Genomic DNA, 23,803 nt, shown 5'->3' on the forward strand with positions numbered 1-23,803 from the left:
ATGCGGTAACGTTTGACAGTAGAATATGCTTTTCCAGCTTTTTGTGAAGTCATTGAACTGAAAGTGGAATTGTATGTGGAAATTAAACATATAAATAACTCACATTTCATCATCATGCCGATTTATCGCCAGAGTCAGTTATGTGAAACATTTCAATAAGCAAACTAGTGTTTCATGGTTGTGGTATTTTGAAATTATTAATAAAAAACAAACAGATTGGTATGGAACTTGTTTCTACAATCGACAATGATAGTCTATATTAAATAAATGCTCTGAACATTGTTTTTGTTCGATTCTCTTCCTGAACAGGAGAAATATTGAACACATTGACATCGCGGAATCTGATGAATCTTGCTTCTTTTTCTGTTTAGATATTCTTTTATAAACACCAATAATTCATTTTCAAACGTGGATTATAGTCAATGCTGTCCGAAGTTTTCAGATTGGAACCAGCATTGTTTGTGTGAGCATGGAACGACAACTCTGCGTGGAGATTGGATCTTTGTAATGTCATCGATTGGGAAATCAAATCGAAAGTAAGCATAGTAAAACATTAATTGTATTTTACAAATTGCTATTTAAACACTATACTGTAATTAAATTATGTATAATAGTGAGTGTTACTTTTTTAAACATGAAATTTGACACTATTGAATCATTGTCGATCAAGCTGTACACTAGTTCTGACTACCATAACTTTAAATGTCGCTTTTTATGATTTTTCACAGGCGCGACTTTATAGTTATGGACCAACCCCATAAGGAAAGTCAACCAGAAATTCCCGAAAAGTTGGCAGTTAACACAGACCGGTCCAAAACAGCTTTTAAATGCAGTTATTGGCCCAAATCAACCACTTGAAGAAAAGATTGACATTTTTCACATTTAACTGATATATTCTTTCACAAAATACTATATTAAACATTTAAAATTTATCTATTCTGCTCTTACATATCGAGAAAAACAGCGATGTGACAGACTTTCTTGAAATGCAAATCTCCCAAGATTTCACGGTCATATGATGTTATTTCTATTTTCAGTAACATACCATGTTCTCAAGTGTTTTCAAATTCAGAATGACATTTCCCAGTATTTTAGATTATTCTGGCTTGTTTTGTAAGCAAATTGTAGTGTAAATACAAACTCAAGGTAAATAGTATTTAAAACTACCTGATTCACACTGAAATCAGTGTTATAATCCTGTTAATCTCAAATAATAGATTTCAGAAAACGAAAGTAATGTTTACAATTTCAGCAAAAAATGTCAAGGTCGATCCGAAAGTATCCAAAATGAAAACTCGTCACGTGACAAAGCGACAATGGCGTCAAAATTGTGAATTTCAGACCGATGAGAGTTTTTTTTCATCTATTGTCAGATGCATTTGAAACATTTGAACCTTAAAATATTCCCCGATGCAGTATTTTATATTCATTCGTCTATATACGTAGAAATGTATCCAAGAAAATTAGCTTTCTTTGATATATAGCGTGACATAAATATGTTACGGCTCTGGTTGACTTTCAATATGGTGTTGGCTTCAGCGTACAGGTATGTCAATACTATATAAACTGTACGCTGAAGTTTCTTTAGCTAACTGTGCAAAATGCTTGAGGATATTGGAGTGACTAAAGAAGATATATCAGCACTTTTCGCGAGGTTTTTATGTCAATTTCTATCGCTAGCATTGACGGTGTGGGACCAGGATTTGTTAGAAATCCTGGTATGAATCAAGTATTTGGTAGTCAAATGGAGGGATCTACTACACTCGGCATGCACTCGGACTATGATTCCCTGACTTGTTTAGACCCAGTGGCGATATACATAGACCTGAATGATTGCCAACCATCCAAAGTTTCATATCTTGCGATAAAAACCACAATGTCGTGACCACAATGTTACAGTATACAGTATGTGATGCCACTATCAGACAATGAACGTTTCCTTGCAAATGTATTTGATTTTCCACTACAGAAACTTAACGAGGATAAGTATATAATAGATGAAGAAGGTTGCTCTCCAGCAATTTTTTCTTCGGTGTTAATTTGGGAAGATATCATAAATATTTCCGAATAGTAAATTCGAACAACACGGCCTGGCAAATTTCTGGGGTGAGTACGCTCACGAATATGTAAGAGCTTTACATGGTCCAAAGATGCCAGATGTGTGCCAAGTTTTGTTCTCTAGGTCAAAGCCCGGTCATTGGCCGAAACAGGTCACCATGACAAAGGCGAAACTATTCGGAGTTTTCTTCATGCACCAGGGAAATATCGGACACACTTGTTCGTTTGACGCTGAACAAAGGAAGGTTTTTATGAATATACAGTATCGTAATAACATCGCATCACGTCAATGGAGAGTGTCTACAATCAATATAGAACTTTTACTGATGCGTGACCTTGACATTGTTCAAATGAAGGCATATATTCTCACAAAAATGATACGAACGCAATTCTTAAAACCTATCTTCGGCGATCAACTTAGTTCCTTTCATATGAAAACGGCTCTGCTATTCACAGTTGAAAAGTATCCAATAAGAATATGGAACAACGAAAACCTTGTGCACTGTGTACTATTTTGTTTGAAAACGCTGATGCTTTTTATGCAAAGCCGTTATTGTCCCCATTATTTCATTGCTAGTGTTAATTTGCTTGCGGGAAAACTTAAAGTAAGTGAATTTCCTCTTTTGATTAAAGAACTGACGAAAATAATTGACACTGATTTACAATGTGTGTACACGTTAGGCATGGACTGTTTGGGTGAGAGATTGAAATCATTTCAAGCGACACCAACTATTAAACTAATGTCAAGAGAGGAATATTGTTCATTGACGAAGTCACTATAGTCGAACATATTGAGGGGTCCTTTTAATGCAGCCATAAGTGAGTATGCAAGAACACTCACGACACAAAAGTTTGGAACTGAGATTAAACAGTTCGCACAAAAACGTAAAAAAGGCATTTTCTAACCGGAACGATTACTCATTTGAACATGAATTCTTCTATGAAATCCTAACCAACATAGTGGCAACCACAGAAGCGTCTATCCATATAGCAGAGAAGAAACTCATCACAGAGGAGATTCACGAAATGTACAAAAGTTCCTGTAGGTCTGGACAAACAGCAAATTATTTGAAATATGCATCACTGCTTGTTTGCATACATGATTATGAGCAAGCTGTCGAAGTTCTGAAGTACATTGAAAGCAGGATTACTCGCGATATGGTTCACCTCTCAATGATATCAGACACGAAACCAATGAGTTTTAAGATCTCAAACAATCTTACGCCACTGGAAATGTTCAAGGTTTTTGTATCAAATATTATCAATTATGTAGAATTTACAAAGCATGAAAGTAATTGTGCTCCTAGTCATTTAATATATGAACTGCACAGGACGGCAGGTGATGACAGGGCGGGATATGATGGAAAAAGGATGTTTGCCGTCGTTGACGCCAAACCGTTCCTATATTACCTTCAGAACCTTGCACACACAGACGACGATGGTAAAAATGCTGCTATAGAAAAACTGAAGTGCTATTGCATCTCGGCGCCAGAAGAATCTCCTTTCAGAGGTCGTTTAGAGACAGCATACAACTTGTTAGGACATATTCTAGAATTGGAAAACAAAGCACAAGAGGCGTGGGAAGTTTATATATGGTCAGCGAATTTAGCACCACAAAAGAAGGCAGCTTATTGGCATATGTGCCGGTTAATAAGTGATTATGTGGCTGCTGATAAAGCGTTGCAGAAAATGGGAAAATATATCCTTCCTTGTACAGACAGTGACACAAAATGGGCTCTTTCGACCAACACTACCACAGTAATGCATTGAGTGGTAAAATAAGAAATTAACCTTCATTGCGGCAGTTTTATGATATTTTACGATAGTACATTACGGCATGTTATGTTCAAAGATTGAACAGCACGGATGAACGTGTGTGCGCACAGTGCACCCAGACAAAGTGTACGTTAGTTTACTATATTCCATGATATGAATGGAATACCTTCGGATATGGAAAAAAATAAAAATAAATAAAACTAACAACAACTACAAAATAGTGTTTTTATTCAATTGCTAAGAATTTCTATTAAAATTAAATAGTTATATATCGCTTTATCCCCAGTTTTTACAGTTAATTGCCATTGATTCGCGTGAAATGATATGTTTGGAGCACACTTCAACCATTTTATTCAAGATATTAAATTAACACGCATAATATGGTATCACCATGAAATTTAGATGTGCATGGCACGTTCTTATCTACCCTTGACAGTATCTCACAAATTGTCTCGGGAGTATTAGTCATGCAGTCAAAATGCTATTTTTGTACATGTTGTTATGTAGTTGAAAATACACATACCTTAATAACGGGACTGTTTAAACCATTTTGAAAATTATACAACAATAAATTTAGCATTTTATTGTGACGGGCTCCAAAGCACTAGACATTCTCCATAAACATCCTGATAGCTGGACCAGATCAATAATTTGGCAAAAGGAAGGTTGCGTCATCACTCGCATGATCGTGGCTGATGCAATAAGTTCCTATTGAAAAGAACAGTGTTTGAAAGGCTCGACTCCTATGCAGAGAGACCTTATTGCACTCAGCGTTAAAAAAATTCACTTAATTATGGTTTCCCCTTAAATTTCTTTATACACATTTACAACCCAAGTATTAGCTTACTTAAGCTGAAAGTGTTCAAAGCGAGCTATTGTTATCGTCACCACTCTCGTGGCCAGAGAAGTTAAAACTCATATTGATAAAACATGTTCAGAATATTTATCCGAGTTTCTTAAAATCCTTCAATAGGCATAGGAGATATGGAGCGAGCTTTAACTTTTATAATGAAGAACAACCTTGACCTAGTTCCGGAAAAACTAACTGTTATGCTCTTTGCATACTGTGTCAATGCTAAAAACATTTGTGGCAAGTTTCCTGAAAATCCATCAACGGCCCGTTACAGCGTTATTTGCATGTATGAAATGAGAAGTGCGTCTTCATCAAATATGAAATATTTCGATGACGAAGACATAAGTTTATAATTTGCCACGAGAGGACAATTTCTACGAACACAATTATTACGTGTTTGGTTATAATCGCAGGGATCCAGCTATGTTTCCAGTCAAAATTCTGCGCGGAGGTATGTGTCTATAGAAATAGTGGGGATTTCCAAATTGCGTACATCCTTATGCTATACTACGCAATAAAGATTGTCAATCTTTATTCAGAAATATACTTTAACACTTTTTGAAAGTTGTTTCAACTCTTGATTTTCATGAAAATTAAACATGTAAACACTTTCTAAAAAGACCTTGCTTTTTTCGAACTGGCATTAAAACCAAATTATGCTCTGAGATTTCGACAATATAACCGTCAGATCTATAGTGTTACTAAGTACAAAGCCTATACCGACATGTATACTCGTAAAACTGTAAGAACCAAAAAAATGTGTCCATATGTCGTATAAACAAATCTACAGAAATCGTGGGCATTTCTCAACGGTGTTCCTTCTTTACCCTATACCAGGGTGCAGGATCACATAACTTTGTGGGGTTCATAATTGAATGTTTATGGATGTAATCACACCGGTATGTGGTGTCTTTCTTCAAATGACTTTGAAAAACAATTTTTCTTAAACATTTCAACTTGTGCATAAAAGACAGTTTGTATGCTGCTTATGGCAATGTGAAATATATCAACAGAATGACTTTATTTAATAAGCCTGTGTTCTTGGCCAAAAAATGTAACGCAGTCATGTACACGGTTATGCTGCACGCAACGTTAAAATGTTGCATCGATTTCAGACGTATTCGATGAATTATTATTATAACAGCACAAACTGCAAGAAAAACTGTCTTTTATGCGCTCAAGATCTTTTCGCTTAAGATTGTATTTCAATAAATTTAGATATTTGGAAAAATAAAGTTCTTAACGGTGTGTTACATTCTGCCCAGCACGTGGGTAAACCCCTGTGAAACCCGTTGATCATGCACCCTGCTCAACAACGATAATCAAGCAGTTTTTTCATATTATGATTTAACACTTTAAAATGAAAACAGAACGTTTTCTATTTGGCTTAGGATGAACTTTTAACAAACGTGACTATTACAGTTATTTATTTAGACCTACTGGCGGTGAATTTCTGCAACATTTTATTGACTGTTCAATAAACAACAACAACCAGATTCTAAATTAGTTGTCAGCGCCAGCTACAAAGTGACTCCTAATGACCCCTCATGGCTGTGCCGGTAGAGGTTCAAATCTATGCGACCACCGTAGCCGGAGAGGCATGAGGGAGAAGGATGAAACGTAGCTGGTGACTCTGCCTTACTTACCTTTTGGCTGTTAGCTATCAAGCTGTTCTTACTTTACTGTCTTTCACGCGTTATCCTCATGCTTTCATCACCCGTAGCATAATAGTCATGTGTGATTGCAGCGACGTACGATGAAGATGTAGATGAAGGTCTCCGCCGAAAAACACATTAAGAATATATAATTTAGCAGCCGTGTGTGCATTACAATTATTTCGTAGACGATCTTTTTTTTTAAATGCCTCTGGTCAAAAGAAAATCCCTGTTTCGCCTTAGTTAACGAGATAGCGTTGCAATGACAATTTCCGGACAAGCTGGCTGCACAATGACCATGCGAGATGGAATGTGCTTAAGGCATTTAAAGAGAGGTCGCGATGGCACTGACAGCTTAAGTGAAGTTTAATACTTAAACATGTATAAAGGCCAATAAAGAAAAAATGATAAAAGAAATGTTTAAAGCCTCAATTACCAAGATGTAATGACCCGAGGTCGAATACTAGACGAAGGTACTACTGATACCAGTCCTTGGTCGCGTTTTGTTCAGCAAGTAAGCCAACGCTGTATTTTGAATCTGGAGGCTACTCTTCAAATTTGCTAAGGGAACAACCATGCTCGTTGTATCCAAAATGTTATTGAAGTTTTAAGTTTTTTCAGTTCACACATAATGATAATTTGTTATCATTCATCCCAAATCTCGTGCATTTCGTTGTCATATATAGTTGATGTTAACCTCATTGAGTTTCTTTGGGTTCATTGGTTTGACAGGTCATGTGACTCTCAACGACGAACTTGTTGACAGTTGGATGGGAAATTTTCGTCTTTATAGTATATCAAACATTGTTTGTAATACATCATTTTACACAACGTCCTTCAGGCTATATTAAACTTCATATCTTGTTCGATGGAATATGAAAATCAAAGCCTTATTTTTTTATGTCAGTGTAAGTTGACACTGATTTCATTTTCGGCTCCGATTGTTAAATGTCCAACCATCTATGCATTTTCTTGCCTTTTTTAGCTCGACTATTATATATAAAATATATATAGTGGAGCTATCCTAATCACGTCGGCGTCAGCGTCTGCGTGAGCATGCAAATGTTAAAGTTTTCGTACTACCCCAAATATTTTCTTTGTCCCTTGACATATTGCTTTCATATTTTGCATACTTGTTTACCAACATGACCCCAACCTATAAACAAGAGCATACAACTCTATCAAGCATTTTTTTCATAATTATGGCACCTTTTCCACTTAGATTTTAGAATATGTAGCAAATATTAAAGTTTGGGTACTACCCCAAATATTTTCTTTGTCCCTTGACATATTGCTTTCAGATTTTGAATACTTGTTTACCAATATGACCCCAACCTATAAACAAGAGCAGACAACTCTATCAAGCATTTTGTCATAATTATGGCCCATTTTCCACTTAGAATATGCAGCAAATGTTAAAGTTTGCGTACTACCCCAACTATTTTTATTGTCCCTTGACATATTGCTTTCATATTTTGCATACTTGTTTACCAACATGACCCCAACCTATAAACAAGAGCAGACAACTCTATCAAGCATTTTGTCATAATTATGGCCCCTTTTCCACTTACAATATGCAGCATATGTTAAAGTTTGCGTACTACCCAAATATTTTCTTTGTCCCTTGACATATTGCTGTCATATTTTGCCTACTTGTTTACCAACATCACCCCAACCTATAAACAAGAGCAGACAACTCTATCAAGCATTTTGTCTTAATTATTGCCCTTTTTATACTAAGAATATGCATATTATTGATAAATCTATGTTAAAGTTTGCGTACTACGCCAAATATTTCCTATATCCTTTGACATATTGCTTTTATATGTTGCAAACTTGTTTACCAACATGACCCCAACCGATAAATAAGAGCAGACCACTGTATCAAGCATTTTGACATAATCATGGCCCCTTTTACACTTAGGTAATTGAACATTTTGCTTTAATTGTCAACTTCTTTATTTATGATCACATTTTATTATTACTTTGACAAAGCAACACTTACCTGAATACCACAATGGATTCCACCCAAACAATACCCCACGCCCCAACCCAGAATCCCTTCCACCACCCCCCCCAACCTCCCCCCCCCCCCCATTTTTTATTTTATTTAAACATCTAATAAATTACCACACCCCACATTATACCCCCTCTTACCCCCTACACCCCCCCATTTTTTTTAACATCTTATAAATTACCCCACCCCACATTATACCCCCCTCTCATCCCCCCCCCCTACCCCCCAAATTTTTTAAATTTTTTTTTCCTTGTTTTATTTTTGAAAGATTGTCTAATAAGTTATTGAATACGAACAATTTCCCCATGATGACTTACGTTATACTGTCAAGCACTCGAATAGTCGAGCGCGCTGTCCTCTGACAGCTCTTGTTATATCAGATTGTGCCAGCAAGTTTCAATTAAAAGATGAACATGTCCTTTGTTTTAGAAAATTGCGCGAATTTTTTTTGAGGTACTCCTAAAATAATACATTGGCCTGAATGCAGTCACCATCATACCATGCAGATAATTGGCTGTATCGTCCGCTAACCTTAAGAGCCTTTACTCCAAAGTATACTCAGACCTCACTGTATTGACTATGTGGCATTCATTGTATCAATCTATTTTTTTAACTCTTAATATGTCAATACCACTGCCACCTACCTGTTGTTTACATAAATCACTTCAAACTTTCTTTATTGTCTTGTGAAATTTCCAGCAAAAAGATGTTCCAAGTCATGGTTATATGATACAGTTATACACTGGAAGTGAAAATTTTATTGATTTCATCACTTTGTCTAAGAATTTGTCATAATAAGTGTGTTTTTATGCCCCCAGATCGAATGATCGGGGTTGTATTCTTTTTGGCCTGTCTGTCTGTCTGTCATTGTTTGTGTGTGTCTGTCCCAAAACTTTAAGATTGGTCATAACTTTTGCAATATTGATGATAACAACTTCATATTTTGTATGCATGTGTATCTCATGGAACTGCACATTTTGAGTGGTGAAAGGTAGAGGTCATCCTTCAAGGTCAAAGGTCAAATATATGGCTTCAAAGGGCAGTAGGGGGCATTGTGTTTTGCAAACACAGCTCTTGTTTCCTAAAAAAATATAGCTTGTGTTCGTCACGTCATACCTGCTCTGGAAAAATAAGAAGTACCCAAACGCAAATGGGTCAAATGTTTTAATATTTATGCCCCCCTTCGAAGAAGAGAAGGTTTTTTGTTTTGCACATGTCGGTCGGTCCGTCTGTCGGTTGGTCCGTCTGTCGGTCCGTCCACCAGATGGTTTCTGGATGATAACTCAAGAACGCTTAGGACTAGGATCATGAAAATTCATAGGTACATCGATCATGACTGGCAGATGACCCCTATTGATTTTCAGGTCACTAGGTCAAAGGTCAAGGTCACAGTGACTCGAAATAGTAAAATGGTTTCCGGATGATAACTCAAGAATGCTTACACCTAGGATCATGAAACTTCAAAGGTACATTGATCATGACCGGCAGATGACCCTTATTGATTTTCCGGTCACTAGGTCAAAGGTTAAGGTCACAGTGACTCGAAATAGTAAAATGGTTTTCGGATGATAACTCAAGAATGCTTACGCCTAGGATCATGAAACTTCATAGGTAGATTGATCATGACTGGCAGATGACCCCTATTGATTTTCAGGTCACTAGGTCAAAGTTCAAGGTCACAGTGACTCAAAACAGTAAAATGGTTTCCAGATGATAACTAAAGAATGCTTACGCCTAGGATCATGAAACTTCATAGGAACATTGATCATGACTGGCAGATGACCCCTATTGATTGTCAGGTCACTAGGTCAAAGGTCAAGGTCACAGTGACAAAAAACGTATTCACACAATGGCTCTACAACTGACAGCCCATATGGGGGGCGTGCATGTTTTACAAACAGCCCTTGTAAATTTAATTTATTAAACTTTTAAGTTTAAATTTAAGCATTGATTTTTTGCATTGCTGACTGTGTGTACAATAGGTTTTAGCCAGCAGAATTTGACAAGTTCCTACACATTACATTGGTGACATGTAGAAAGTGTACATTGTTGACATATAGAAAGTATGAATTATGCCCATAAATACATTTAAAAGCATGCTCGCCATGTTTCAGAGTTATCCATCAAGACACTTAATGGCTGTGTCCACATTGCAAATAAACATTTTCACTGTATTACGATTGCATACAAACATTAATTATTAATTGATTTAAAAAAAAACATTAATTATTAATTAATAAATTAAAAGCACTGAATAATATTCCAATTTTTGATAAATTTTTGTTTTAAAATGTATAACTCGATATAATACAATCTTAAGTACAGTTTTAAATTTGTGATTGCAATGGTTATCCATCATTCTTGAAAATCTTTGCCTTTGTAACAATAGTAATTGATTTTTGACAAGAAGCGTCATACATTGAGGTCCCATTATATGTGGTGAGATGTATCTGGTATTTGAACTTGGTCTCAATTATTCTAATTAACATTTTTAGAAAGTTTTGTGATTATTAGACACTATGTTTACTGTATATTTTTTGGGGACATGGCAACAATAATAGTTGCCTAAGTTCCTTATAAAATTTGAGAGTAATTCTAATAATTGCATATGTAGCTTAGTAAAATGGGTCCCAGATTTTTCTCCATGTTTCTAATGTATAGTATTCTTAATAGTTATTTTTTATGATCCAATGGAATGAGCTAAATAATTATAAATGCTAGAATGTTTGAATGGATACACTGTATATTGGTTAAGTATCTTGGAGGATTCATATTACTATTTTATATACCAGCATTAATATTCAATTTATTTGACTTTAATATAAAGTCTGTTATTTTTGTATGTGGCAGAGAGGCGTAGGTATGTAGAAATGGTAAGAATCATTTGATGCCTGCATTGATCAGTCTATATCACAACCTGGATCCTGCAATAAATAAACAAACGCTTCATCCAGGTTGATGAAATTCGGTATGTGGTGTCGTTTATAAGAGATATGCAAGTTTTTTTCAGTTCTTTTCATGGGACCAAGAATTTTATAGTAAAAAAGTACTTAAGATAAATTGATGAAACTGGAAATGTGGATAAAGGGCTATTTTGGGAGTATGGATTTTTATACGCCCGGGACGTATTATAAGATCACCCTTGGTGTGTGGCGGGGCAGGCAGGCGGTTGGGCGGCGTCCACAGCAGTGTCTGCTCTCTAATTCACATAGTTTTCATCCGATCTTAACCAAACTTGGTCAGAAGTTGTATCTAGACAATATCTAGGTCAAGTTCAAATATAGGTTATGCCCGGTCAAAAACTAGGTCACCGGGTCACTTAGTGCATTTCAAGGTTTTCATTCGATCTTCACTAAATTTGGTCAGAAGTTTTGTCTCAATGATATCTAGGTCAAGTTTGAATATGGGTCATGCAGGGTCAAAAACTAGGTCACTTAGTGCATTTCAATGATTTAGCATGGTGTGCGCTCTCTAATTGAAGTAGATTTCATCAGATCTTCACCAAATTTGGTCGGAAATTGTGTTTTAATGATATCTAGGTCAGGTTTAAATATGGGTCATACCAGGTCACAAACTAGGTCATGAGGTCACTTAGTGCATTGCAAGCACATGTCCGCTCTCTAATTGAAGTAGTTTTCATCCCATCTTCACCAATCTTGGTCAGAAGTTGTGTCTAGGTCAAGTTCAAATATGTGTCATGCCGGGTCAAAATCTAGGTCACAAGGTCTTTTAGTGCAATTCAAGGATTCAACAAGGTGTTTGCTGTCTAATTGAAGTAGTTTTCATCCAATATTCACCAAATTTGGTCAGAAGTTGTGTCTAAATGATATCTAGGCCAAGTTCAAATATGAGTCATGCAGGGTCAAACACTGGGTCACGAGGTCTCTTAGTGAATTTCAAGCATTTAGCATGTTGTCCGCTCTCTAATTGAAGTAGTTTTCATCCGATTGTCACCAAATTTGGTCAGAAGTTGTGTCTAGATGATATCTAGGTCAAGTTGAATTATGGGTCATGCCGGGTAAAAAAAATAGGTCACAGGGTCACTTAGTGCGTTTAAAACAACGGGCGTATCTTTTGACAGTTTGGCATTTTTGTAATAAGTTGCTTTGAAGGGAAATTATATGTTTGCTATGGTAATAGAAATAAGTAAAAACTATGATCTTGATCCTTCACTACATCATAAACTGCATGATGGAGGTTTATAAAACTGGGTGTGTGACCGTGTGTATAGAAGGCCATATGGTGAATACACACGTTTTTTGTGTGACCAATAGTCTGGATACTTCCATAACTGAAAGATTCTTAAGATAGATTGATTAAACTTATGGATACTTTTAAGGATATACTGTTCATATTGTGTAAACATTTATCCAGTAGGATACTAATGTAAAGTTTTTAAAGGAGTAATTGCCTTTAAACATTTTGTTTATGTGGTTGTAATCAAACATTTTAACAATGATAATCAGCATGTACTGTGCACTGGCAAAAATAAATATCAGGATCTTGGAATTTCAATTTTTCTTAAAATGTAATTGTAAATTTGTATGGTACCTTCCTGACAACAATAAAAAAACCTGCATTTTGTAGGAACAGTTTTGCTAATGTTATTATTCTTTTACATAGCGTGAGTGTCCGTTCGATGAGGGCTGCCTGTATGCATTGATCTGAATTCAACAATGGCTGTGTGGATAAAGGTAATTTAATTTGTCATCTTTTACACTCCCCCTAAAAGAGCTAGTTCATTGTTCAGTACTGGTAATACTCTGCTAACATGTATTTTTTGGAAAAACTGCTTCATGGCTATAAGTTTCTTTGGTGATATGTTAACTATGAAGACAAATGAACATAGTGAAATGTCAAGGAACTGGGGCATACCAGAGTAAGTCTTAGCTGGTAGAGTGTTGGACAGAACAATGCAAAGATCCCAGCCTAGCCAAATAACTTGTTTGGGTATTGGCATGAAATTATCCCGTTCTGTGAAAATTGGGCTTAAATTAAGTGGGCTACCTGAAAAATAAGAAATTTGTCGGACACTGCCTTAATGCATGTGTGTAAAGTTTCATCCCAGATTTTTCTGTGCTATATGCATTTATCCCGGTTTTCCCAGATATTTAATAAGGCAGTGGTCACTTGCGGTTATAAGTATGTGGTATTAGTACCGGTAAAACCAAGAAAAGTGTGAATAGGTTAACTTACTTCTGTTAAAGGACTGAAATACTGTTGAAAATTGCAAACTCCAAATGAACACTGCAGGATGCTCTGTTCAACTCTGAGCATGTCAACTTAGGAAAGTTACATATTTTCAGAAATGTAGTGTATACCCCATCAAACATCCTTTTCAAAAAATTGAATTGAAGGATTGCCAATTTAAAATCTCAGCCGAAATTTTTTTCGGAGGGGATATAGTAATTGGTCCTGTCCGTCTATCCGTCCTTCTGTCCGTCCGGCTGAAATTTTGTCCCGAGCATAACTCCAAATCTATTCAATGGATTTACTTTAAACTTAGAATATAAACAGATGGCAACTAGGAGAAGTGCAGTGACCAAGAACCATTACTCTATCTACCTTAGTTTTTGAATTATCTCCCCTTTTATATAACTTTAAAGTAAATTTTTGTCCGGAGCATAACTCTAAATATACTAAAGGGATTTACCTGAAACTTGAAATATAAACAGATGGCAACTAGGAGAAGTGCAGTGACCAAGAACCACAACTCTATCTACTTTGTTTTTGAATTATCTCCCCTTTTATATGATTTTAAAGTAAATTTTGGCCGGAGCATAACTCTAAATCTACTGAAGGGATTTACTTGAAACTTGAAATATAAACAGATGGCATCTAGGACAAGTGCAGTGACCAAGAACCACAACTCTATCTACCTTAGTTTTATAATTATCTCCCCTTTTATATAATTTTTAAGTAAATTTTTGTCCGGAGCATAACTCTAAATCTACTGAAGTGATTTACTTGAAACTTGAAATATAAACAGATGGCAACTAGGAGAAGTGCAGTGACCAAAAACCATACATCTATCTACCTTAGTTTTTGAATTATCTCCCCTTTTATGTAATTTTAAAGTAGATTTTTGTCCGGAGCATAACTCTAAATCTACTGAAGGGATTTACTTGAAACTTGAAATATAAACAGATGGCAAGTAGTAAAGGTGCAGTGACTAAGAACCACAACTCTATCTACCTTAATTTTTGAATTATCTCTCCTTTTATATAACTTTAAAGTAAATTTTGTACGGAGCATAACTCTAAATCTACTAAAGGGATTTACTTGAAACTTAAAATATAAACATATGACAACTAGGAGAAGTGCAGTGACCAAAAACCATAACTCTATCTACCTTAGTTTTTGAATTATCTCCCCTTTTATATAATTTTAAAGTAAATTTTTGTCCGGAGCATAACTCTAAATCTACTGAAGGGATTTACTTGAAACTTAGTATTATCTAATATCTTAGTCTAGTTCATTTGGTATCCTTATATCTCTCATCATATACTTTCCTTCTCTTGGATAAGAACCTCTCCCTTCAGAATGATACAATAACCGATATGAACAAGCTCCTCTTCAATTAGTGCAACATTTTGAGTATTATGTCCCCCACCACTATAGTGGGGGACATATTGTTTTTGCCCTGTCTGTTGGTCTGTTGGTTGGTTGGTTTGTGCCAACTTTAACATTTGCAATAACTTTTGCAATATTGAAGATAGCAACTTGATATTTGGCATGCATGTGTATCTCATGGAGCTGCACATTTTGAGTGGTGAAAGGTCAAGGTCAAGGTCATTCTCCAAGGTCAATGGTCAAAAAAACTAAATCAAAGCGGCGCACAAGGGGACATAGTGTTTCTGACAAACACATTTCTTGTTTTGATCCTGTTTTTTCAGGTAGCATTACTGTTGGTCTACCTGTCAGTGTTGTTTATTCTCACACGCCTGCTGGAGGCGACAATATGGTATGAGCAAGGCCAGATGTCCCTGCAGTTCCTCGACCCCATGACCCTGTCGGTGCTGCGCTTGAAAGCCATCCTAGAACAGAGGGGGGTCAGCTTTGAGAACATGCTGGAGAAACAGGAACTGTCCAACCTTGTTCAGGCTACAGGTACTGTGCTTTAAGAGATGCTTCAAGGAACTACCATGTGTTCTTAAAAGTCATTGAATTTGATATAGAATCATATGTAATATTCATTCATTCTTGTGTGTCTTCTGTTTTTTATGTCCCCCACTATAGTAGTGGGGAACATATTGTTTTTGCCCTGTCTGTTGGTTGGTTGGTTGGTTGGTCTGTCTGTCTGTCTGTTTGCGCCAACTTTAATATTTTGCAATAAATTTTGCTATATTGAAGATAGCATTTTCATATTTGGCATGCATGTGTATCTCATGAAGCTGTACATTTTGAGTGGTGAAAGGTCAAGGTCATCCTTCAAGGTCAGAGGTTAAATATAGGTGGCCAAAATCGCTCATTTTATGAATACTTTTGCAATATTGAAGATAGCAACTTGATATTTGGCATGCATGTGTATCTCATGGAGCTGCACATTTTGAGTGGTGAAAGGTCAAGGTCATCCTTCAAGGTCAGAGGTAAAATATATGTGGCCCAAATCGCTTATTTTATGAATACTTTTGCAATATTGAAGATAGCAACTTGATATTTGGCATGCATGTGTATCTCATGGAGCTGCACATTTTGAGTGGTGAAAGGTCAAGGTCAATGTCATCCTCCAAGGTCAGAGGTCAAATATATGTGGCCCAAATCACTTATTTTATGAATACTTTTGCAATATTGAAGATAGCTATTTGATATTTGGCATGCATGTGTATCTCATGGAGCTGCACATTTTGAGTGGTGAAAGGTCAAGGTCAAGGTCATTCTTCAAGGTCAAGTATATTGGTCAAAATTGCGCATGTAATGTCACTTCTGCAATATTGAAGCTAGCAATTTTATATTTGAAATGCGTGTGTATCTCAAGGAGCTGCACATTTTTAGTGGTGAGGGGTCAAGGTCAAGGTCATCCTACAAGGTCAAACATCATATAGGGGGACATTGTTTTTCTCAAACACATCTTGTTTTACCCAGTGTTAGTTTAAACTTGTCAGCACTTAAACGTCTTTGTTCATTGTGTTTGTTTTACCAAGAGTTAGTTTAAATGTGTTGGCATTTTAATGCATTCATGATCAGTCTTAATTTTAGATATCAAATGAGGAACAGAATAAACGTTCACCAAGCTTCATCGTCCTTGTGAAAAATCTTGAGTTGACTATTAAGTAACATTGACTTCCAGTTGTAATTTGATATACCGTAAATTTGCAGCCATAAGTCGACCTAAAAACGCTGCCAAAATTGACTTTAAAAGTCAACTCGACTTATGGATGAGGTACTAAATAAAAAAAAAAAAAAAACATATTTCTGTACCGTTTTTTTAAAAGTAATAAATCTCTGAAGCGGAGGAATGATGACTGTTTACGGGAAGGCCGACTCGTCTTTTACTTATATGTCCGCCGATAACAAAATATTCATGTTTACATTGGTTTTTAATTCATTAATCTTCGTAATAAGTCCAAATAAAAACATGTAAAAATAACTTCGAAAATATTAAACATTTGTGACATACGGTAAAGTGGTGAAAATTATACATAGCAATTTGTCTATTGATACATCGCCCGCTGTATTTTAATATACTGCAACTTCCCCTTCATTGAAACACAATAATGATATACTTCTTTAATGAGTCATGCATGTTCAAAGGGGGACTCAGCTCTTGAAGGCTTTAAGAATTTTTATCATATCTAATGACTCTATTAAAAAACTGTTTTGTTAACAGCTTATTTTCATTGAAAAATACATGTAGTTGACTCTCGAAACCACTAATGAGGGAAACAACTTCACCCTAAAGATGATTGCAACTGTACCACTGGCCAATTCTCAAGCAAAGGAGCTGATAAGTCAGTGACCAGGAACACACAGACACACTTCTTTGCTGCGCATTATAGCTGCCTTTTTGTCCTACAAATATAGGTGTAATTATATTCAAATGAACGTTCATTTTAGATTTGTAAGTTCATGCCATTTGACTTTTTCTGTTAAAATTTCTTCAATATTACATGTCATTGTTGGTGTTCCCTCTACAGGTCCAGTGCGGGGGGAGGAGCTGCAGGTGACTCAGTCCAGTGAGGACACACCCATCACCAACTACACCAGCGACCTTGACTTCTATGAACAGGTAAAACACAGCACTTTTATTACTGGAGCAGAATGGAGTCTTTTGCCCTCAACTTTCTCAAACTATAGTGATAATGGTTAAAACTTTGTTTGACCCCCTAAGGAGAATATGGTCAAGTAGTTTGCATGATTATTTTATCATTCTAATCTTAAATATTTTTTTGGTATGATGCTTTTTGTGGCAATGCACTTAATCCCCCTTCAAAGTTAAGAACATGTTTATAGTCTGTTAAGAACTGGGATTAAGAAGTGCACAGTTTCGAACTAAACGAGTGAAACAGCATTTAAAATAAACAGTTTTTTTTTTTATTGAACGATTAACATGTGCAAAATCATCTGTGATTTCAAATAACTGTTCATCCTAATTTTTAAGAGCACTACTCTACTTTGGGCTAATTGCTAAGAAAATCTACTATTGACCATATCTTGTAATCAAGCACAGTGAAGATGCTATAAAACTTAACTCATTTATTTTTGTTATTTTGCCAGCAATCAAATATCAATTTGCTGTTCATTTTGTTAACACTTAACTATTGAAATACATGCATCATTTTGATATTTGCTTCATCAATTTACTTAAGGTATACTCCAGTGTTTATGTAAGATCATTATAAACATTGATTATAAATATTGATGGAATTTTGTTTGCATTTTTTGCTGAGACCAAAACTCTAGCCCAGTTAATTCGCCCCAAATTAAAAGTTTGAAGAATGTTTCAAAACATGGTTATCACTTGACTAAATGGTTACAGGGTAGAACACTAGACCCTCGTTGTGGGAAAGATTACCTTAATCTATGCGTGTTAACTGTCGTCCCAGATTAGCCTGTGAAGTTGGCACAGGCTTATCAGGGATTACACTTTCTTGCTTTTATGGTATTTTTGTTTAAAGGGCAACTCTTCTAAACAAAAAATCCAGTTGAAGGCAGACAATGTTGTCCGAGATTAGCCTGTGGAGTCCGCACACGCTAATCAGGGACTACACTTTCTTACTTGTATGGTATTTTTGTCCTAACAAAAATCCAGTTTAGGCAGAAAATGTTGTCCATGATTAGCCTGTGTAGACTGATAAGGGAAGGATCATTACGATCATGCATTAAGCCCAGTTTTCCCAGCATGAGGCTTAGTGGAGCAGTTTCTCTCTCTATCATTGCCCCAAATGTTGTGTATCTGAGACTTAATATTTCGTTGTACCCCGGATACTAAAGGTTACCTAGGTACTTTAAAGGAGTACCAGAGCCAAATCAAGCGTGTATAACCCTTTCCCACTCAGAAGCAAAGTGAAAATGGCTATGTGAAAACACCTTTAAACCAGAACAGCTTGCGAGTAACTGGCAGTCTGTTCAGGTTTTATGTTGTTTGCTGCTTATCAGTATCTAAGGGTTGGAAATGAAACCTTTAAAACATGAATCTATTAAGAATGGTCTTTAATTAAATGTAACTCTCTAAGGGACTACAAATGCGTCAAAATATGTATCTACCGGTAAGTGGTAACGGGATAATTGTGCCTGTTGTTCCTGTAGGTGGAGGATGCCAAGGACAGCATGTGGTTGGTGGAGGTGGTGGTAGAGGAACGCCCTCTGCTGTCTGACAGTGGCTGGCACAGCATACGATTATCCCTCACAAAGTTCGGAGTCAGATTTGGACGCTTTGATTGCCAGCATCATACCAGGTCCACACACTATACAGTCCTATAGTACCTCATGATGACTGTTGCAGAGTTAATGTTTAAGCTACAGTTTATAGATAGTACCATATAACATACAATATACCAATATTAACTGCAGTAAAATTTTTGAATACTTTAAATTGACAATTCCTTGCCTGTGATATAGGAAGTCCTGCTTAGAGAAATAAATACTAGTATATAAATATATGCACAATAACTTGTGCATGACATTAAGCAATGACTTTATTTTTGTACCTGTGTTGTTTTTTTCAATGCCTAAATCATTAAGCTTTGCATATGAATACATGAACGCTGGTAGACTTTTCTGTTGTTATGTAACAGGATGTGCATAAGGAAGGCTGTTAGACATTTCTGTTGTTATGTTACAGGATGTGCACACGGAAAGGCTGGTTTTCATCTCGACTGGTCCTCGCCGTGCCAGAGAACTTCCTCAGCAAGGCCAACGTGGTGCTGTACACTTACCCAGGACCCATGAAAGTGAACGCTATCTTTGAATGGATCAAGCAGAACAGCAACCAGCAGGTCAAGCAGGTGGAGGACGCATATGACCTTCAGGATAACTGGCTGACCTTCCCAGCAGCCCTCAGTCCCCAGGTTCGAGTGCTGTGTCTATCTACACTCACCAGTGTACCATTATTTCTGTCCTCACTTAGTGTGAAATTTCCGGGGAGAGTGAAAATTGGAAGAGTAAACGCAGCAACTAAAAAGGGGCAGGAAATTGTAAAGAAGTTGGATATAAAAAAAGTTCCATCCTATCTTGTTTTGACAAAACAAAAGATATATTACTATGGTTATCAAAGAGGTGAAGTTATGACGTTTAAGGCGTGGGAAATATTTCTTAAGTGTGCGTATCCGAACATGAATGATATATTTATATGGAGCATAATTTTAACAAATATTGCTGGCTGTTTTGAGGTTTGTCTTGCAAATGGAGGGATATTTAAGAGAGTGATAAAATTGCTATTTTGTCTTTTTCAGTATAATATAATTCTTCTACTTGTCTGGATATTGACTCTGGGTTTATTGCAGCTTCCCTTTGTTGAGCACCTAACTTTTACATCCTTGCAAGTTATTCGTATTTTCACCCTGGATCCAATATTCTCAGTGATCCGTAATGACCTTCTTGTTTATTCCTCCAATTACACAATTCCAGTGTGTACTTTGTTGGTACTGATTGCCATTGTTAGCTATTTTAAACCATCATCAGCCCAGGAATCTGAGGAAGAATCAGACTGGTGGAATTTCTCCAACCTTAGAACACTGAACTATCACAATGGCTGGGAAATGATGAGGCTGCGGCCCTTTGACCAGATCTTCAACCCTTCGTTTGGCACCCCAGCCGCTACTGACATAGAGCATCAGTCGCCTGTCACAGTGAATTCCCTAGAATATATCAGTCTGTTGCCTGTTTGGCTACATGTACAACACACTTGTAAGTGTACAATCAGTTATCTATTTTCAAGCGAATATACAGGCATGAATTCCTCTCCTACTATGGATCTGACACCATCAATCGTGCATTGCTGTGAGTGTGGAGCAGAAAGTGCTACATTAGACAGCAGTCTGAGCGGAAGCAGTGAGATAACTAATGATGTCCTTGAGATGAGCACACTTGGCTCCACAGCTCACTTACCATGGAATGGTCTGCCACACTGTGCAAGAAGTAGTACAATTAAGAACAAGAACATCCACAGGGGCCGACCAATCAGCTATCTGGTTGACAGCCATTGTGTGATCTGTCTGGAGGCCTATCAGGCAGGGAGCCAACTGCGAGGGTTGCCGTGTCGACATGTGTTCCACGACAAGTGCATCCTGACCTGGCTGCTCAGGGACAACCACTTCTGCCCCACGTGTCGCTTCCCTGCGTTCCAGATCTCCGATTACAATGATCAGCACAGTGAGTAGCCCAGGAGTATATGAGGCTCATTCTGGGAAAAGTGGGCTTAATGCATGTACAGCACCACAAAAACATTGAATAATAAAGAGGAAGGTGACAAATTAAAAAATAAAAAAACCTGAGGAAGAAAACAACTTATTTTTATTGGAAAATGGGGAAAAACTGTAAGATTACAGAATAAAAATAACATGTACATAAAAATGATAAATTGCAAAAACTGGTGATATCGTGAAATAATGCTAAAGAGGACCGTTTGAAATAATGTGATATTTGATGAATCTATAGGCGCTACAGAAGACTTCACACATGAGAAATCAAAGAAAGTGACATGATGCTTTGCTTTAAAGCGTGTTTTGTAGACAAAAGTTTTTTTTGTGTGTCTGTAAGTTGTTGTTCTTGATATTATTTCCATGACTGTGTCTGGACAATACTTTGTAGTTCTTAATATAATGGTCACTCCTTATGAAGTTTTGGGAGAACTGAGCTTAGTGCATGCAGGTAATGGGTCTAAATAGGGGCAACACTTTTCACCTAATGTGGATTGTTTAGAAGATACTGCACAGGCTAATCTAAGATGACACTAACGGTAATAAAAATGCATTAAGCCCAGTATTCCCAGACCATGGCTTTAAAAGAGATGAACAATTACATAGTAAAGTGCTAGCTCTTTGAAATTGCATGTTTGTGCAAACTGAAATAAAACAGAAATGGTACTAAACTTCCAGCATAAAAAAGCAGTGAATCTGTTCAGTTGTATACACAATTTGTATGCCTTCAGCAGAATGGGTTATGGCAGTTATACTGTCCATCAGTCCGTTATCTGGCATTTCATTTTCTGAAATTTTCTTTATTTCTTTGAGATATTCACTTGATTTTGGTATGTGAGTCTACCTGCGCCAGTTACAGATCACATTTAAGTTTCATTTGGGTCCATTGATTTTTGGGAAGTAATGGGCCCTTGACTTTTTCTCTCATTAATACTATTGAGGACTTTTTTACTAAATGCTTGCAGATATTTACCTGATGCTTGGTGTGTGTGTATTAGTCTATCTACATGACTAGCTCTAACAGATAAAATTGGCGTTTTTTTCCAGTCAAATGATTTTCAACAGAGTTATGGGCCTTGGACTTTCACTTAATAAACACTTCCAGAATTTTTCAGCGAAACACTGCAAGATATTTACCTGATTCTGGTGTGGAGTCGACCTGCATGACTTTCAGATTAAGGTTGATTTTTTTTTTACATATTTGAAGTTTTTAGACAAAAGTGGAATGAGGGAGCATATGTGCCTTTACGGGCACACATATTGTTTATTTCTTAAGTGCGATTCAATTATATTTTACATTATTCTCCACTTCACTTCATTGTTATTTTGTCTTAATACTTCAATGCCATTTTACAGCAATTTAATAAATTTAAGAGTTGACATGTTTTCCAGCAACTTCAGTGTACCCACAACCACATTAAGAAGATAATGTTCTTTAATATAATTGTGTCTTGTTCTGTAAAAATTGGGCAAAATGCATGTGCGTAAAGTTTCGTCCGCACAGGCTAATCAAGGACAACACTTTCCGCTTTAATGGTATTTTTCGTTTTAAGGAAGTCCTTTTTATCTGAAAATCTAGTGTAAGCGGAAAGTGTTGTCCTTGATTAGCCTGTGCGGACTGCACAGGCTAATCTGGGACGACACTTTACGCACAGGCATTATGCCCAGTTTTCTCAGAACGCGGCTCAGTTAAACATAATCTAGATACAGTATTTGTTGACAGTTATTAAGTCCACTCTTATTTATGTTCATTTCACATCTGGTAATAATATGGTTTACTCGCTTTTATTTGTTACATGTGTTTTTCATGATTTATTACTGTTGGCAGTTCACAATTAGTTTGAGGACATCATTTACTAAAATGCCATAAAAGGAAAGTGCTTTAATTTTCCCATTGTATTATTTTGCCATATCTTATTAAAAGTATTTAAAACTACAGTGTATCTTTATTCAGGATACTAGTTATTCACCTCTTTAAATAAAAGCAGAATTCTTTATTTGTTTGCTTGTACTTGATTTGACTTTTGCATTCAACGACATGTAAATATTGGATAATAGTATTTTTATGCCCCCCTTCGAAGAAGAGGAGGTATATTGTTTTGCACATGTCGGTCCGTCCGTCGGTCCGTCCACCGAATGGTTTCCGGATGATAACTCAAGATCGCTTACGCCTAGGATCATGAAACTTCATAGGTACATAGATCATGACTTGCAGATGACCCCTATTGATTTTCAGGTCACTAGGTAAAAGGCCAAGGTCACGGTGATGGTTTCCGGATGATAACTCAAGAACGCTTACGCCTAGGATCATGAAACTTAATGGTACATTGATCATGACTCGCAGATGACCCCTATTGATTTTCAGTTCACTAGGTCAAAGGTCAAGGTCACGTTGACTTGAAACAGTAAAATGGTTTCCGGATGATAACTCAAGAATGCTTAGGCCTAGGATCATGAAACTTCATAGGTACATTGATCATGACTGGCAGATGACCCCTATTGATTTTCAGGTCACTAGGTCAAAGTGACTCGAAACAGTAAAATGGTTTCCGGATGATAACTCAAGAATGCTTACGACTAGGAT

At 36.6% G+C, this 23,803-nt stretch overlaps 1 protein-coding gene across 4 annotated transcripts; it reads left to right on the forward strand.

Annotated features, from left to right (window-relative positions):
* Positions 1–436: 436 nt before the first annotated feature.
* LOC127856865 (E3 ubiquitin-protein ligase RNF103-like) lies at positions 437–23,214 on the forward strand. 4 transcript variants are annotated; one of them, XM_052393039.1, is made up of 6 exons: positions 437–536; positions 12,983–13,053; positions 15,256–15,469; positions 17,497–17,588; positions 19,109–19,257; positions 19,644–23,214. In XM_052393039.1, the coding sequence occupies exons 2-6, from the start codon at positions 13,036–13,038 to the stop codon at positions 21,178–21,180; spliced, it is 2,010 nt and encodes a 669-aa protein (XP_052248999.1). In that variant the 5' UTR covers positions 437–536; positions 12,983–13,035; the 3' UTR covers positions 21,181–23,214. The 4 variants fall into 4 exon arrangements, with proteins under 4 accessions (XP_052248999.1, XP_052248996.1, XP_052248997.1 ...); XM_052393036.1 differs by lacking the exon at positions 437–536 and adding an exon at positions 7,051–7,134; XM_052393037.1 differs by lacking the exon at positions 437–536 and adding an exon at positions 7,070–7,250.
* The last annotated feature ends 589 nt before the right edge of the window (positions 23,215–23,803 follow it).

The sequence above is a fragment of the Dreissena polymorpha genome, chromosome 14, assembly GCF_020536995.1.
Source record: "Dreissena polymorpha isolate Duluth1 chromosome 14, UMN_Dpol_1.0, whole genome shotgun sequence".
Taxonomy (NCBI): domain Eukaryota; kingdom Metazoa; phylum Mollusca; class Bivalvia; order Myida; family Dreissenidae; genus Dreissena; species Dreissena polymorpha.

Excerpts from the sequence above, each read along its gene's own strand:
- LOC127856865 (XM_052393039.1), top strand. Across the intron at positions 15,470-17,496 it reads CAACCTTGTTCAGGCTACAG|GTCCAGTGCGGGGGGAGGAG; the intron begins GTACTGTGCTTT and ends TTCCCTCTACAG. Across the intron at positions 19,258-19,643 it reads GATTGCCAGCATCATACCAG|GATGTGCACACGGAAAGGCT; the intron begins GTCCACACACTA and ends GTTATGTTACAG.